The sequence below is a fragment of the Aulonocara stuartgranti genome (genome assembly GCF_965226115.1).
Source record: "Aulonocara stuartgranti genome assembly, chromosome: 3".
NCBI lineage: Eukaryota > Metazoa > Chordata > Actinopteri > Cichliformes > Cichlidae > Aulonocara > Aulonocara stuartgranti.
The window spans coordinates 10,151,284-10,169,306 of NC_138941.1; the positions used below are offsets into that span (position 1 = coordinate 10,151,284).

The 18,023-nt window shown below is 40.1% G+C and overlaps 1 protein-coding gene and 1 long non-coding RNA gene across 2 annotated transcripts; one reads left to right on the forward strand and one right to left on the reverse strand.

Moving 5' to 3' along the window:
- The first annotated feature begins 14,041 nt into the window (after window positions 1-14,041).
- On the forward strand, window positions 14,042-15,997 carry LOC309702358 (uncharacterized protein). Its single transcript, XM_082527053.1, has 2 exons — window positions 14,042-14,542; window positions 15,431-15,997. Exons 1-2 carry the CDS (start codon window positions 14,283-14,285, stop codon window positions 15,699-15,701), a joined length of 531 nt encoding a protein of 176 aa, XP_082383179.1. The 5' UTR covers window positions 14,042-14,282; the 3' UTR covers window positions 15,702-15,997.
- Window positions 15,998-16,040: 43 nt separating this feature from the next.
- LOC309702438 lies at window positions 16,041-18,021 on the reverse strand. The gene is made up of 2 exons (XR_014275479.1): window positions 17,170-18,021; window positions 16,041-16,305 (listed from the first exon to the last, which is right to left on the reverse strand). It is a non-coding gene; the product is annotated as an uncharacterized lncRNA (long non-coding RNA).
- Between the last annotated feature and the right edge of the window lie 2 nt (window positions 18,022-18,023).

The following is an 18,023-nucleotide window of genomic DNA, read 5'->3' on the forward strand; positions in this document are numbered from 1 at the left end:
GTGTCTTACTGGCTAAACAGTTCTATTCAATAACAGCATTGGTAAATACATTACATTTGTTCCCTCCAGTAATTTACTGGCAAAATCACTATTTAGTGCATCATGAAACACAGCTTGTTGAATCAACCCATGAATGCCTCTGTTAGCTACACAGAGTTGCTCAGAGTGCTTGTGTTACACTAGCTAATCTACTCAGTCACTTTAACAGAACTATTAACATTCACATCTCACAGAACTGATTTGATTGGAGCATTACAACACGTTTGCACAGAGCATAGGAGCGCACTGACTCTGCTTCACGAGCGCTCCACCTAACGAGCGGGCTCGCGGTGCGGTCGCGCGGGACACTCCTCTGGTTTTCTCCCGTGTTTACATATAAATAACTTTGGCGGACCGCCTTAACTCTCCCATTCACATTAACGTGGGTAACCATGGTGACAATAAACAACATTTTCGGTGCGAGCACCGTGTACCGACCTGTAAAAGCAGGTGAAGAGCAGAGTAAGGAAGACACGATGCGTCTCTGCTTTCCTCCAGAACGTGTCTGAGGAAGCAGCGGAAGGTGGGCTCCACTTACTGCTCCCCGAAACCCCGGAGCAAGCACCAAAGTTCCGCCCTCACTGCTTTCTAACATAAAATGAATCCCTGTTACATGGATTTTCTATCCTCTTAAAGAAACTGAAAATAAATACATATAGCAATGAAAAATGTCCCGTTACATGAGTGTTTTACACAAAATAATATTCATGTGGTCATTCCCTCACAGGGGTGCCACAACTACACTGCTGTTTTGACAGAGACACAGTGTGTTTATCTAACTTGGCTGAAGCCAAAGTTCTCCAGACAAATTCAGTCTGTTTCTGCCAAGTGTGAACTCACTGGATGAGCGCCAGATACACAGAATCAAAAAGGGATAAATTACTTTTCTTATGTCATGTTCCCGTCACAAACTGGCTCAAGGAGAGGGGAAGCAGGAGTCCACAGATGAAATGTTCCTATAAATAAAGTGGAATTTATTCAAACTTTACCAAAACTTCAACACATCAAATACAAGCAGCTCAGCAGGGAGTGGATGTGTGTTGCATGTGCCAGGTGGATGCAGAGAGAGGCCAGGGCCACGTTCAAACCTGAACACGCTGCACAGTGTTTTGTTCCATTTGTTAGGGATGAATGAAATGCTTCCTTGAAAGGATGTGTGCAGTCACCAGTGGGCGTGGAAGCATGTGCGCCCTCATTTGGTGGGTGTGCAAGAAAAGTCATCCTGTCACACAGCAATGCCTACATAAATCACACCACTCTGCTTAAAATAATAATGTTTAGTGAAGCAGGTGAAGCAAAGGGCTGCTTTTAATAGGCTGGGAGACCCAGGTGTGCTGCTTTAGCTGCTGAGCCTCTTATGACAGAACAGCGGAGAGTGGTAAGAAGGGAGGAGGGGGTCTGGCTGTGTTTGTGAACGATAGATGGTGTAACTCTGGGCATTTCTCTATCAAAGAGACGCTATGCTGTAAGGACATTGAGCTGCTAGCGGTTAGCATGAGACCGTACTATCTACCACGAGAGTTTACACACGTGATTATGATAGCTGTGTATGTCCCGCCCTCTGCTAACGCTGCAGCAGCCTGTGAGGTCCTGCACACTGTAACCAGCAGACTCCAAACACAGCACCCTCAGGCCCTTTTCCTGATCTCTGGGGACTTTAAAGATGATGTAACCATTTAATTATGGTTACATAATTAATTATGTAATTAATTATGCAAAATGCAAAACGCTCAGCTGTGTCTCCAATCAAAGCTCTGTAACTTCAGAGGTGATGTTCATATGTTGACTAATGGTTTTCTTTCATTTTTGATGTACTGCAGAATATTTGTATAAAATCCAGGCCAGGAAAATCTCCTTCATGTGTTTCTGTGTTTTGTCTTCAGCTACGTTGACACTGTGGAGTAGCGCTCAGACTCACGGGTGAGATGAAGTGAAGAAGACGGGACCTCAAGGGTAAAGCCGCTGGGCTAAGGCGGAGGTGGAAAGTGGCAAGTGGAGCCCTAACTTCTGGCTGAGGACAAGGAATGCTGCTATTTAAGGTGGGAAATCAGAATTTGGGTTAGCAAATTTGGGAAGGAGAAAATTGACTGTTTAAAGGCAAAATTATGAAGGAGTTTGACACACTGCAAAAGCAACATATGCAAATTCACATACACAAACATAAAATACATTTGAGTTTGAAGCTGAGGAATAACTCAAAAGAAGCTATATGACAAAGGGAGTTATGGAAAAAAGAAACGGTAATTAAAGTAGTTTTAAAAGAGTGACTTAGGAGTGCTCTCGTACTGAGTAATCAACGCTAGTGATCACTGTAGAAAGAAATAAAATAATTTAATAAGGAGATAATGTTTAAACATATGTTTCTCTTGTTATGGCAACTTCTTGAGAGATGACTCAGTATGCAAATTAGCTGGAGTGAGTGGTGACGACGAAGCTTCCTGTGTGCTTGTGACTGTGACTTTCAGAAGAGGAAGCATAGCAGAGAGAAGAGAAGTGCAGATCTGGGTAGGAAATGTATAGTTTAGTGATTATATGTTGTCGTAAGGGGGTTTTATGCTGAATTTAAGTATGTTAAAGGGGGTGATTTTTGTGTGCAAATTGTGTGGCTTTAACAAGACTTTCGGTGTATTGAGGGGGTGAAATTATGTGGTGGCAAAACTTTTGTGTTTAAGGTTGTTGTGGTTGTTGTGGTGATGGGTTGATTCTGTCAGTTAGGTTCGGGTTGTTGTTGTTGTTTTTGTTTTTAATAGAGGGAGTTTTAGGAAACATGGACATGTCTGAGGGGCCCATTATTTTGTAACAGTGCACTTAAAGAAAACCTGTCAGGTGATTTTGTTTTGTGTTCTCATGAGCTAATAATCAGCTCTATTTTTTCTCATTTTTGTTCTAAGCAGGCCTGCAACAGCGCTGAAAATTCTCGGGAGAGCAAATATAAGGGGGGCTTTCCAGATTACAACTGGCTGAGGAGAGCTACCTGTGGGGACTGATCAGGTCGTAAGTCCCTGTCCAAAATTGTAGGATTTTATGAGAGTCAATCCAGTCCAAAAGCATAAAGAAATATTTTCCTATGGAAAATAAAAAATGAATGAGCTCATTTTGCTGAGGGTGGAGAATCTGATCGTGCGGGAAGCTCCACTATTAGCAAAATATGGTGTGACTGCATGTGAGTGAAGGTGTGACTGGATGAAGGTGAGGATGAATAAATGTGGACAAACAATTGGCTTTTACCAGAGAAAATTTCTGTTTTGTAGACTGGGGTTAGATTATGGGATTATAGTATATTGTTGGGAGAATGCCAAATGTTAAAGGGGAAACATTTTTGATGTAACTCACTTATCATTAATTGGAGGAACACATGACTGATAATTGTTCTGTTTTAAGTTTATTTTATGACATAGATTGGAGCATGAGTGGGAAAACTGAGCATTTTGAGTTTTGTATAGTATTGTGACACATTTCATGTGTCAAAATAAAGGGGGAATTTAGGGTTTAATAATTTAATTGTTTAATAATTTAGGATCATTTTAGGACTTTTTTGGTTCTTATTATGCGTAATTATGTTTGGGGGTTTGTTGATCATTTGGGTATGGTAAAACGGAAACTGTTATTTTTATGTGAAGGTTAAAGGATTAAAGTGAACTGAATCCTGTTTAGAAGATACAATGCTTTTTCAAAGCTGTGAATAAATCTTAGAGGGAAAATTAGTGAGGGTTGAAGGAGGAGAACAGGTTTGATTTCTTTTTTAATTTCTAGAAGGAGTGGTTATAATGTAGGCTTACACATACAGATATTACATAGAAGGTATTTTTAGGATAAAGGGGAGAGCTTATAAGCAGAAATGATTTTTATACATATTGCATTTTTTGATATGAGTTTTTGAAGGATTGCACACGCTTACAGACACAGAGTCCATAAATACACATGACAGTATTGATTCCAGGCAAAAAGCCTCAAATTCATTTAGCTTTTTAACTGAACTTAAAGAAGGACCAAAGAGGAAGGAAAGCATATATTTTGGTTAAGTCTGATAAACTAGAATTAGAAGGTATTGTTACATTAAAAGGAGCAAAATGAAATAAAAAGGCTATACCAAAAACAGGTTATAACATAGGAAATGTGAGGTTAAAATGAAGTTAGTGTTAACACACAGGAGTTGTTTTTAGGCAGCATTTAGCTATGATGAAATGTATACAGGAGTAATTGCTTATATGCTTAAACTTAATTGATTAAAGGGGTTGTTTTCTTTTGGGGCTTTTAGTAGAATAGGCGCTTATAATGATTTTTTTGTTAAAAAGGTGACTTAAGTTAGGGAGGCACTATACAGGATGTTGATGATCAGATAAGGAAAATAGAGCGAGCAACCGGACGTGAAGGCAGCGCTTAAAGAGTTTTAAAGTGATGAGTAACGTTGAAGAATATATATAAATACAAGTCAATAAGTTAAGAACATAATTAGGATCAGGCTTTTGATTACAGAGTCCCAAATAGGATAAGTTAGGGAGGTGCAGGAAAAGGTGCAGGAAAAGGTGTTTTGCTTCCTTTGCAGAAGATCTCGGCGACCACAGGGAGGTCCGAGGCCTGATGGACGACCACAAGAGAGGGACCGAGAAAACCAAAGCTTACACATGGAGTGCTCTCGAATGGGAGCTGGTGTATATTACTGGACCAATTAGATGACATGAGGTTGTCTGATTTGCTGAGCCAGGACACAATGTATTGCGACCTCTGGTGTGCCAGAGGTCGAGAGAGGGAATGTGGAGTAGGGAAATTATTTTACTGCTATTGCTAAATAATTGTCATCATTACCATTGCATTAATAATATAATCTGGAGTTTATATTGCGTTTAGAGGTTGAACAGTGTGTGTGTCTTTCAGAAAGACTAAGTGGCAGGAAACAGGCTTGCAGAGAGTTTGCAGAAGTGAAAGTTATTTTGAGCAGCAGGCTAAGACGAGGCTTTAACAATGTAACAGATAGCTTTAAGAAGGCCTTAAGATGTTATGCATACAGTTATTATGTTAACCTTGTATTTCAGGTGCAGTTATAACTATTTTATACATATTGCATATCTGTGCTTATTAAAGAGTTGGAGCTCGGTCAATTAATTGGGGGTTGGAAGCTTTGTTCGGCGCGATGTCCGGACAATCTATTGTGCAAGTGACTTGGAGCTATAGAAGGTTAAAACTGCAATACATGCTTACAAAACACTTATATCAGGTCATTTTATATTAAGCTTTTAGTAGAGGTTCTTGATTAAAACATTTATTTAACAGATGATATATCCATAGTTTCAGTTCGATTATTACATATACGAGAGTGGTTTCTGTCTCTCTGTCTGGTTAGAGGTCAGGAGCTAGTCGTGAGGTGAAACAGGGTGCAATTGTGGTTAGCACACAGACACAGACACACATACACTCAGTTAGAGAGAATCATTTAGAGGGGAAAGTTTAATTATGTTTTGCTGGGGTTGCAAAAAGCAGCTTGTCGCAGAACTGCTGCTGAGGTGTCAAGATGACAAGCGAGCATCCGGCAGTGACAGGATGCACCTGTTATGAAGATGGAAGACGATGTTCTTTTAAACTGTGATAAAGGTCATTGTAGTTTTGATATTGACGTATGTCTATATCCTGTCTGTGACGTTGAAGGGGCGTCAGTAAATCAAACCCTGATGCTATAAAAATCTGTCTATGCTTTGATTAAGTCGAAGATCACTTGCTGTCTGCGTACAGAGTGTTCTTCCCACACGTGTGTATTCATTAAAATCAATTGTTTGACCAAGATCTTCTGGACCAATGGTTGTTTGTACTCTCCTTCCTCAATTTTTGAACCTTAACAACACAAAGGCCTCTGCTGTGACGCTCACACCTTTGATAAAGTCTGGAGAGTGTCAGCTTCCTGTTTATAGATACAAAAATATGTAATGTTGTGAACTCTGGCCGCAGCGGCGCAAGAAAAAGGAGAATTACGGGAAGCACTCACAACAGGTAAAATCAAAATAACAAAGTAAAGTACGATAAAATAAAAACCAACAAAAGAACAACACAATATACTTCCCCGTACTGTTACTGCTAACCTCTGTTAACCTAGTAACTCTTACCTTCTAACTGACAGCTGGTCAATAAATGAGCTCCATAAACGCTCCATATTCACCTTTACATGGAATATAAAGGGAAAAGAAGAAACACAGTGCTGTGTCAGCGTTAGACATATAGATATATCCTTGCTTTTAATACATTTGAAGGTGGGTGGGAGAGGTGCTTCTCCGCGTAGTCTACGGTCTCTTTGGGATCGGTAAAGCTTTTCCTCACATCACCATGGGTCACTAACAGCTTTGCAGGGTATAGCAGTCTGTACCTGACGCCGGTCATCCCACGTACACTGAAAAAAAAAGTTCTTTCAATTTACTTGATTTTATTGTGTACATCGGTCCCACATAATATGAATAAGTATGACTGACTTAATTTTCCACTTTTCCTCAAGTAATTAATGCTTGTCACATCAAAGTATTTTATTTACATCAGATTACTTTAAAAAATCATGTTTGATGTACTGAAATTAATCTATTATCATAATATCAATGTATTGCATAATGTCAATATATTTTAATATTTAACACCAACTTATTTTTATTTGCCAGTGGTACGCAATGATATTATGTAATGTAAACACATTGCAATTATGTTCTTGCAAGACAAATTATGGCTTTAAATCCTACTTAATTTTTTCAATTGAAATATTAACTGATCATTATTGACAAAAAAGGCAAAGACTGTGAGTGCTACTGAACAATACACCTTTATTAAACTGTAACAGCAGTGAAAGCAGCAATTCTGCCATGAACAAGTCCAAAATCGCATCCATATAAACTTGTTAACACATTTTTTAAAGATAGCCTGCAGAAATAGCTAGAAGAAAAAGTTAGTTTGAGAATATATTTGCAAATGTTTCACAAAAAAGTGACCTTAGCAGCAAATAAAAGAAAGTGCTTATAGATGATCCTGTCATCTCTTACATATAACATTTGTATTAATTACACAATTGAAAATGTAAACTAAATTAAGACTACCTGAAAAAAGCAACACGCTTTTATGGATAAACAGATTTACACAAATATAACTTGTGTATTATTTGACAACAGTTTCAGCTTCTGTACAAGTATTTACCTGTACAAGATTTCAACTAAGTTGAGCCTTAAATGACATTGTTACACAACTAATACCAAACACCTACATGAATTTTAATATTCATTTTAAACATTTAAGCAGGACATTAAGGTTGGTTTAGAACATATTGCTAAAAATCGTCAGTAAAAATTTCTTACAACACGATACCAAAAGGAAAAATCATCCTGCATTGCAGTCACATGAGGGGAAAGCAATAAAAACATAAGTAGTATAACGTTACTGAACACAAAATGAAAACCTGCAAGGAATTGCAGAAGTGCAGTCTTTGACTTCTCAATGAAACAGATGTTTTTTTTAAAGCAAGAACTTTAGAGAGTTTAGCTCCATCCAGTTCCATGAAAACCTTCTGGAAAACATCAAAGTTGTAGCGAAGGTCAGCAGGGTAGGCAAGGTTTAATGCATACATGAGTCCAAATAGCATTATCACAGCAAATGCTACATTATCCAAATTCTTCGCCACCCTGATGCCTGCAAGGACAACTCTTGTTTATCTGCTGAAGCTTGCTCTTTAAGAAGATAAATTCAAACAGTGGTGTCTTCAACAGTCTCACTGATGGCACATTCTTCCATGCCCTGTAAAAAAGAAGCCATGTTAGTCATTTCATGCCAAGTAAGTAATATGACACACTGTGGAAAATTCGAAAAAAAAAAAAAAAAAAAAGACAAGTACATACCACATACTCCTGGATAAGCATGCCAGGGTCTTCACCCATGTAGATTCACACTCCCTTAACATCTTCACACTGAAATGAAATGTATGTAATTAGCATCTTCATTCAGCCCTTGTCCTTCATTTAAGTTTTACTAGTGTACTTTACATGAATGTTTTTAAAGTAAAGGCACACAAATTAATAATAGGTTTACTGGCAATTAATAACAAGTTGACAAAGTGAAGGTTAAAAAAACAAGCAGATGTAAAAATACAAAATGAGAGAATTTATCATGGGAAAACATTTGAAATCTTCCACAATTGTAAAGTTTCATCCAAAGAGGATCATGTTAAGTGAATGTTGAGGCTTTATCACTTACATTATCCATTTATGCCACAATTCTTTTCAGTATTAGTCCAAGCTCTCCTCATCTGTTGACCAACTTCACCAGGTTGTCCAAGTGGAGAGCCAGCTGAGCCAGGAACTTTGTCTGAGGGGGGATGGTGGCAATTCTCTTAAACTCAGCGTTGATCTGAAAACATGAGCACAGAGGAATGAGCTTCAAAGGTTTAATACCTGGAAGAAGGCCGCAATCACTCATGCTGAAGAAATGGGCTGTCAAATAACAACTGTGCCTTAACCATTTTAGGCTAATACCACAAGAACACCGTGTATGAGGCAAACCTTACCTCATGGAAATCAAATAGAGCAGGCCATCTTGCCATGAAAGCCTCCACCATTGGTGCATCACGAACAACTTCATGTCTTCTGTATGAAAAAGTCTTTTCCATCTTGAGTTTCACCAACTCTGTTACTCTTTTTTATGTCCATATGGTGGGCTTTGGGATGTCAATAGCTTTAAGAGTCCCTTTGTCTGCTACTTCTGAAACTGAGGTAAGGTTAAGAAACTCATTCCCAAATAAGGAATCCATAAACTGAAGTCTGAAACTGCCCTGAAGACAACACTGTCTCTTGACTTCAACAATGGGATCCTCAGTTGATTCAGGCGCTCCATTAGAGAGTGAGCCTTCGACAGGTTCCGTCAGCCAAAACAGTCTTTAGGACCATGGAACTCTGTAGGCAAAAAAGAATTACATATCAGACATTCAGAAAGAATCGTTTCAGTTTAGTTTTCATAAAGCTATCCATACCCAATACTCAAAGTTAGAAAGATCAGACATAAAAAAGAAGAATTTATTTAATGAAATACATGCTACTGAAGCTATTACACTTATATGAACACCTTTTAATTCTATATGCCTTTTTAAAGTCACAATGTGGACTGATCCAATCTCATAGCCAACCAATGGATAAGTATCAAGGAGTTCACAGAGTGAATATTCTTGTGGATACTGGGCTGAGCTCAAAAGCTCTGTGGTGCTCTCTGTACCAGCCACCAAGCTCTCTGACAATGTAGAATATGCTGTGGTACAATGCAGATATGGTTTTTCAGTATTCTGGCAATCCACCTGCTGCCCTTTGGGCCGGTGCCATTCCATTTCTATACGTTATGCCCTTTAATGTCACACACTGTGCAAGGTTGACCTCTAGAATGTCAGGGAATATGTACCTAATAATAATAAGCTATCTCCTCTTTAAGCAAATCCACTAGAAAGGCAGATACAGCTGAGACCTCTAATTCAGACTTGCCAAGAGATGCGGAGTTTAGATGGTAAGCTATCATCATCTGATGTTTTGACTTCTGTAATCATAAAGGTAAAAATTCCACCATCACAAAAAACATTAATTTTAATTGAAAAAAGATATTCCAGTCCAGAAGAGCATCAATGGTTTCTTTAAAATACCAATCTTTCTCTCATTTATACATAATGTTTTGAGAAGCAGCTCACATATGTTCTACACAAAGTAGAAAAAAAGTGGGGGAAAGGGTCCTAATTTTTGTTAGGACAATGTTGGAAAATTCACAATACATCACTTAATAAGACATACTCTGTTGAACAAACTTATCTCCTTGTAGATATCTGCTGTATTATTTGGGCTTAACCAATAGAATAGTCAAGTAAGTGACACTTCACCTAAAACAATGACTAAATGGAAAAATGATTTGGCATTTATGGGCACAGGTTCTTAAACCCACGTCTAAGGTGGCAGGATCCTTATTATAACTTGAGCGTGTGTCCTCAGCAAGAATTAAGGTATGGCACTGTGCTCCCAGCTTCTTAAACTCTGACGGTTACAGCCAGACTAATTAGCCACTGTAGCCATAACTAGCACGAGTAACACAAACACTATTGCGCTCTCTCAGTGACGTTTTAACTTGCTAAGCCATCAAAAAACGTCAGTGCTCTCTGTCACATGCATAAATTCCATATCTGACCGACAACAGCTGCTTTCTCCCGATTATGTGTAATTTGTTACTATTTTTCAGCTCTAGCCACAAAGCTAATACCAACTTTAGCTAGCACTGTAAAAACAACATGTAAATGCGTTACAGACTGCTATTTATATAGCATGCACTACAACAATTCTGTGAAAACGTACCCAACTAAAACAAATGTATTTAAATTACTTACCTTCTCGGTAGGGTTGCCAACTCCCTGAAAAATAAATAAGGGACACCTCGTGGCCAGGGCCGGGCAACCCAGTTGTCTTCACCATTCCCAGTGTGGTGAATTTTCTAGCTCTTTTTTTGTGTGTGAAATTATTTTTTTTAACCATTTGACTTGAAGTTGATTTAAGTAGATGCATATTCTATTCTTTGTGATATGAACACATGTGAAACAAATGATCATTTAGCCATTTATTTTTAGCTCAAAATGACAACATTAACACAATAAAACAGGTCTCTTTCTTAAACAGAAGCCTGTCATGCTTAACTTTTGAGAATATAAGTAAATCTTTCTTTAAAAGAACTCTGTCCTGCTTAACTTAAAATAATAGAAAACAATAGAAAGAAAAATATTCTTGTAACAGTGCACATATAGTGCATTTAGTACAATTGGCTTCAGTTGAGGTATTATTTCAGCTTTTCTAAAGCTAATCAGCTGCTCCTGTTTGTAAACCCGCTTGTTCCCATGATTACGCATCTTAACTCATCATCATTATTCATCTATGTATTACTTTTATGTATTGATTACAACAAATAGATGACTATCTATCCTTGCAGTTGTTTATTACACAAAATAAATTATATTATCACACTTCTGGCCACATAGCGCTGATATTCACTGCACATGCCCATATTAACTTTTTCCAGCCAGGTGTTTTCCTTTTCCCATTCTTCCCTTTCTCTGAGGGGAACAAATATTGCTGCTCTAATGCTGGGCTCGCACTGTGCGATTTTTGGCCCATTTTGAGACGATTTTTGAGTCGTGCGACCGATTTGGTGATCAGCCCGATTTTGGCCTTCATCGTGCGTCGTGTAGTATACGTGGGGTAACGAGAAGCGATTAACACCTCACGACCAGCTCCCGATCATCAATCGCTCGTGAGGGTCTCACCACAGCCGCTCACACTGCTCACGCGCAAACACGTAAACGTCGGTGAAAAAGACGTTGCAGCACGGCTGTGCAGCGTGTGATCTGGACACAAGCGATGGAGGCACAACTTGTAGAACTTTGGAAAGCTCATCCGAGCCTTTTCGATGTGGCATCACAAAATGATCACGACCACAACAACCGTGAAAATAGTTGGATTTACACTGCTGCTCAATCACAGCTGCCTGATAAATGTTTTTCATTAGCAATTTAGCAAAGTTGGTGGTGGTGGTGTGTCTGTGTGAGTGAAAGACAGAGCGAGCGAGCGACAGATTTTCTGTTATAACCTTAATTTTATGGAGGCACAGTGTGAGCTCTCAGGTCGCATCAGAGCATCGGGTCGTATAGTGTAAGACCTGCATCGTGACCTACCAACTTCTAACCCTGCGAGTCAATCGTGCAGTTTGAGCAGGAGCTGAATATCGTGACTGAAAAAATCGCACAGTGTCTGCCCAGCTTTAGGTGTACTGTCGTCCGAGACTTGCACCGCAGTGTCGGCGTTTGTTTCCCTGTTGGCCATGCTTCTTGTTGTGGTCATCTGTTGTCTTCCGGTATTTTCTCCGCAAGCGACCTTTCCTCGACCAATGAGATGAGCGGTAATCTGAATTGTCATACACTTATTGTCATAAGTGTGCTGTCAGCTCATTGGTCACAAAGCAGGAGAGGGGCTGGGAATTATGTTTTCAAACAAAGCATTAATTCCATTAAACGTTATAGGCCACTTTTGATTCTCACTGTATTACGGGACAAAGTGCGTCCCTTATTAGCTCAATACGGGACGTGTACTTTTGTTTCGAAATACGGGACGATTCCGTATTTTAAGGGACGGTTGGCAACCCTACTTCTCGGTATGCCTGATTCAGTGCCATGTGGTTGCATGTGGCTGAACAGTCTTCCAGAATCTGGCGGTCAATTGCGCTCTCCTTAAATTATGTTGTTGTCTTATTGGATAAGACTAGGTCTTATTATCCAATCATATTTAGTTGTTGTCTTTGAATATATTGCATCATTTCCGGTTGTGGTCAAACACGATTAAAATGGTTTTAGTATTCTAATTTAGTCACTTTAAATCAATGCAAGAAAAATGAGTAGTTTCAGTATTGTTTATAATCAAGTAAATAGTACTTTATTTAATCATGTAAATAAGAGAAACATGAAAGACTTGTGTAGCATTAACTAAATTCATTTGTGCAAATTCAAAAGCCTCCCAATTCCCATTTTTTCAGTGTAGCGCAGCAACTTCCAGCGGATTATAAGGAAAAGCTGGCCATCTTCCGCTCCTACTGCAGCAAACACATCGGCGACAAAAACATCCAGCCACATCACAAACATGGACGAGGTCCCGCTCACTTTCGACATCCCGGTGAGTCACACTGTGGAGAAGAAGGGGACCAGCACGGTAGCGATACGCACAACGGGGTATGAAAAGTCTTCTTTCACTGTTGTGCTTGGCTGCCATGCTAATGGACAGAAACTGCCGCCTATGGTGATTTTTAAGCGAAAGACTTTGCCTAAAGAGAAGTTTCCAGCAGGAATCATAATTAAGGCAAATGAAAAGGGCTGGATGGATAAGGAAATGATGAAAGACTGGCTGAGGGAGGTGTATGTAAGGAGACCAGGTGGTTTTTTCCACGCATCACCATCGCTCTTAATCTGTGACTCTATGCGTGCCCACCTCACAGCCGATGTGAAAAAACTAGTGAAACAAATGAACTGTGAGCTTGCTGTCATTCCGGGAGGCCTGACGAAGGAACTCCAACCGCTGGACATCGGTGTGAACCGCCCGTTCAAAGTAAGGCTGCGAGCGGCCTGGGAGCGATGGATGACCGATGGAGACCACAGTTTCACCAAGAGTGGAAGGCAGCGCCGGGCGAGTTACGCCACAATTTGCCAATGGATTGTAGATGCTTGGGCTAACATGTCTGCTGGCACTGTTGTTCGAGCTTTCGCAAAAGCCGGCATCGTTTCCGAGGAGCCGCACGGCACGGAAAGTGACTCTGACAGTGAAGAAAGTGAACCTGGCATGTTTGATGGAGATTTAGCGCAGCTGTTCAATTCAGACACAGAGGATGAGGACTTCGATGGGTTTGATTGATGATAAAAGTGTGAGTACCAAACTTTGTTTTGCTCCTGCTTTATTTTTAAATACGCATACGGTACTTGTATGCGCCCTATGATCCAGTGCGCCTTATGTGTGTGTTAAATACAGTAAAGGCACACATAACTGAGACTGCGCCTTTTAGTACAGTGCGTCTTATGGTCGTGAAAATACGGTAAATCATGGATGATGGTCCTGACATGAAGGAAGAGAAAGTTACAGGTTGCATCCTTTGACTTTGTCTCCGTGCCTTTGGGCGATTTTCAGAAGGACAGATGTTTCTGTTCAATTCTTAAATCAATTTTTTCAAACACAAACACTATTTTAAAGCTTCTAGAGAGTAAAATATTAATGATAATTATAATAACAATAATAAAAACAAAAGCTCTCAGATCCATCAAACCAAGCAGCAGAAAGAACAATAACTGAAGAGAAAACTTTAACCTTGTAGACTTCATTATGTTCCAGCTGCTCTACAGACGCTGTGACCTCGAACTTAAGCAGGTCGTAAAGTATGTGCAGCTCAATAACTTCATAATCAGACCCTGTGGTATTTAGGCAGCAGAACAACTAACGGTGTGTTCACACCGAACGCGATGGACGCGAATAAAACGCCCCAAACGCCCCTAATTTGACGCGTGTACATTCGCGTCTCAACGCGTGTCCAAGAAAAATCCATCGCGCGTCAAAATATGATATTTTGACGCGCGTGAACCGGAAATGTGGGAGGAATGTGGGAGGGAGCTGTGCCAGACCGGTATCTTTGCAAGATGGCAGCTATCGAGCTAGCGCTTGAAGAGAGAGTCTCCCTTCTCTATGTACTGTGGAGAGCAGAGCAGCAGCGTAAAAGACGTCCTCGCCGTACCTGGGTCCATCAGGTCCTCCAGAGGCATGAGCAGTTTGGTGAGTTTCACCACTTGCTCCAGGAGCTGCGCCTGGATGACGGCCGATTCCAGCGCTATCACCGTCGGCCAGTTTGAGGACCTGCTTTCCCTCGTCGGTCCCAGCATCGCCCGCCTAGACACCAACTACAGACGCTCAATCCCACCTGCAAAGCGCCTGTCCGTCTGCCTGAGGTTAGTAAAACTATTTAATACGGTAGTCCTTTATTGATATCTGTGCTAATATGCTAATCCATCCAGTTATACACTGCTAACATGGATGTGCTATGCTAACAGTGAATGCTGTCGGTGTTTACTGAAAGCAAACTGTGGTACAGAGACGACTCTTTATAATATTTCTAGTGATACTCAGAAGCTCTCATCAAGTCCCGATTTAATTCGATTTATGCTGTTATCAGTGTTTGCATGATAGCATGGCTGTGGTGTCACATCAATGTATGCGCTCGGTGTTTGCTGATATCAAACTGTAGCATTAGGACCACTGAGTTAACCTTGTAGTGATACTCACTCCTTTTTATTTAGACCTGGTTTAATTCTGGGATAGTTGAATATTTGTATATAATCCCTGCAGCTGTCAGACTCTATAGCAGGGGTCACCAGCCTTTATTAAAACAGAGTTAGATAAAACTGTGAACAGTTTGGTTCATCTCTAGTTACATGGTTCTATCTTGATAAGCTGTCTTATCACAGATTAATTTTTCAAAAATATTAATGATTTAAGCAAGGAAAGGGCTACATGTCAACATACAACTCTTTATTTCTATTAATGTCTTACTTCATTCCTACCTGATTGACATGTTTAGGAATTATGAGTGATTGGCTCACTGTAGTTGTGAAAGTTGCTACCAATCAAATTATGATATGTTAAAGTTAAAACAAAACACAACTGTTTTAGATATTATCTAATATACATTTTGTAATTATCCTTATAATTACAAAAGGTTTTATGTAAGATTTAAGTTTTGTGATTTATATCTGACATCACAAAAGTATTTTGGAATTTGAATAATGTATTTTGTAACTGCAGCACACATAATACTGATTTTGAACAATTTTGTCCAGGTTCCTTGTCACCGGGGACTCCTTCAGGACCATCGCGTTCAGTTTCAGAGTCGGTGTGTCCACGGTGAGCCAGATCACCCCCCAGGCAGCGACGTCCATCTGGGACTGTCTAGTGGACGACTTCATGGCTGTGCCTTCACCTGGAGACTGGCGGTCCATCACAGAGGGATTCCAGGAGCGCTGGAACTTTCCTCTGTGCTGTGCAGCTCTGGATGGGAAGCACATCCAGACAAAGGCACCCCATATATCATATAGGAGACACACACATTGATATGCACTAAATATTTATTTCATTTCTTTTTTGTGGTGCCCAAATTGATGCACCTGCTTGATTTTGTTTAAACAATTATTGCACACTTTCTGTAAATCCAGTAAACTTCTTTTCACTTCTCAAATATCACTGTGTGTGTCTCCTGTATGATATTTAACTGACATTTTTTATTGTAACAACCAACGATTTATACAGGAAAATAATGTCTATTAACAAGGTTGCCCAAACTTCTGCATCCCACTGTATCAGTATATTTTGTCATTAGTATAATATGAAATAAATTCTACATGTGTCAAGTCGTGTGCCAACATTTGCTGTGTAGTAGAACTGAGACATTAGTCATTATAAACATTTATTTGAAATAATATTAAAAGTCTCAAACAGAAAAACATTAAACATAAATATATAAAATATAAGAATTTACAGAGAGACAGGAATAAAAAGGACCAGCTGCTCTCCAGAGCAGGAACAAGGCTGAGGAGGAAATGCTCCATTGGAGACTGGTGTGGCCTCTTCAGGGACTCCAGGATGGCCAGCTCCACCGCCGATGGACCGTCCTGGGACCCGTCCCTCATCTGCCTCGGAGCCGTCCTCCTCTGTGGGCCTGTAAAACAGCACAAAACACAAAGAAATGAGAAGGCTGCTACTAGATTTTAATTTCAACATTGAAAAAAAAAAAACCAATAACAGGATATAATCAGATTGGTTGTAGATATTTAGTAAAGGTGATCACAAGGGAATCCCACCGACTAAAAAGGTATCAGTGCTTGCTGTACATATCTGTGGGTGCAGCAGCAGGAGCTCAGGGACTGGGGATGCTCTGCTGCAGAATCAGTTGGTTCTATCAATACAGTATTAAATGTTAACAGGTTGGATATAATAATCGTAGAGTAGACAGTGGTCCCTCATTTATTGCAGGGGTTCTCAGAATAACTAGCCCCTGGCCACGCACTTTATACACTTTTTTTCCACACACACACATGAACATTGATCACAGTTCTCACAATTGATTCTCAAAGTGCAAACCTTTGTAGATTGCAAAACGTAAAAGTATTAATATGCCGCGGTTTGTCTTCATCTGCCTGCCACTTTCGTGCGCCTTTTTCCCTCGCGGTGCAGGTGCTCATAGTTATGGGTGTTTTTGTGCTGTTTTTTCTATTGGACGCGATGGTTATCAAAACCAAACGTGATAAATTTGGCAAGCGCAGGAGATTTGTCAATCAGGCTGCAGAATGCAATGCTGTACTGTGCAATAAAAAATCAGCGAAAAAGCAAAGCAGTGACGGATGAACAGCGGGACCACTGTGTGCTGTTTATTAATAAACAATAAAATATATTCCTAAATGACAACATGCATAAAAGCAGAACGGTATTTGTACGTCAGTGGGAAAATAGCGGTGGCTTGCTAGCTTTTGTGCGGCTTCCCCGGGTCAGTGAAAACTTTCAAAAGAGAAATGAATGAACTTACCAGGTTGCCCGATCTCTTCACATATCTTCCTCCAAGCTCGGTCCTTTTTATTCCTGTCTCGGTACTGAAAGCAGCTGGTGTTGTACAGCTCCGAGTTGTTTGCTACCGCATTGATTAGCCTTCCCCTCCATTGAAGTATGAAAGGCTTTGGCTGGATCTGCCCCTTTGACCTAGGTAACAGCCACGTCACCAGGCTCCTGATTGGTTGTCGCGGCGCGATTTGACGCTGGAGTTCAGATTTTTCCAACTCGAGCGGTAGACGCGAAACGCGCGTATGCACAAAATGCAACACAAAAACTCACGCGCGTGGTTTTATTCGCGAGTCAAACGCGCCAGACGCGCTACACTGACGCGTCAAAGTCTTTTCTTTCATCTTCTGTATCATTCAGTTTGCATTGGTAATGCCCATTATTGTAATGCTTTTTTAAGACCAGCAAAACTTTATTTCACTTTGGGTTAGCTGGGATAAGTGATGGATGGAGGGAATTTTACTTCAGCCACAGAAATCCTAAACAGGAAGGAGGAGCAGAGTTACAGTGGATCACTATCCAGCAGGGAAACAAGGTTTATTTCAATTTCTTGGCCATGAGTGAGATTTACTGAGTGGGCAAATTAGGGAGACGACACCATCAGATCCCGAGCCCTCCATGTGTTAATCAAGAGACGGCTGCTGTGCTACAACCATAAATAATGAATAAATTAGGAGCTAAAGCTGAAAGGACAGTTTATTTGTACCATCTTCACGTGAACACATTCAAGAACATCACAGATGAAGAAACATTAAAAACTTCCACACTACATAAAGCAAGAAAAATAGTTTTTCTTTCAGGTGGTTTCAGAAAAACAGAAACATC

Coding starts and splice junctions, on each gene's coding strand:
- LOC309702358 (XM_082527053.1), top strand. CDS start 14,283: ATGTACTGTGGAGAGCAGAGCAGCAGCGTAAAAGACGTCCTCGCCGTA. Junction 14,543..15,430: donor CGCCTGTCCGTCTGCCTGAG/GTTAGTAAAACT, acceptor AATTTTGTCCAG/GTTCCTTGTCACCGGGGACT.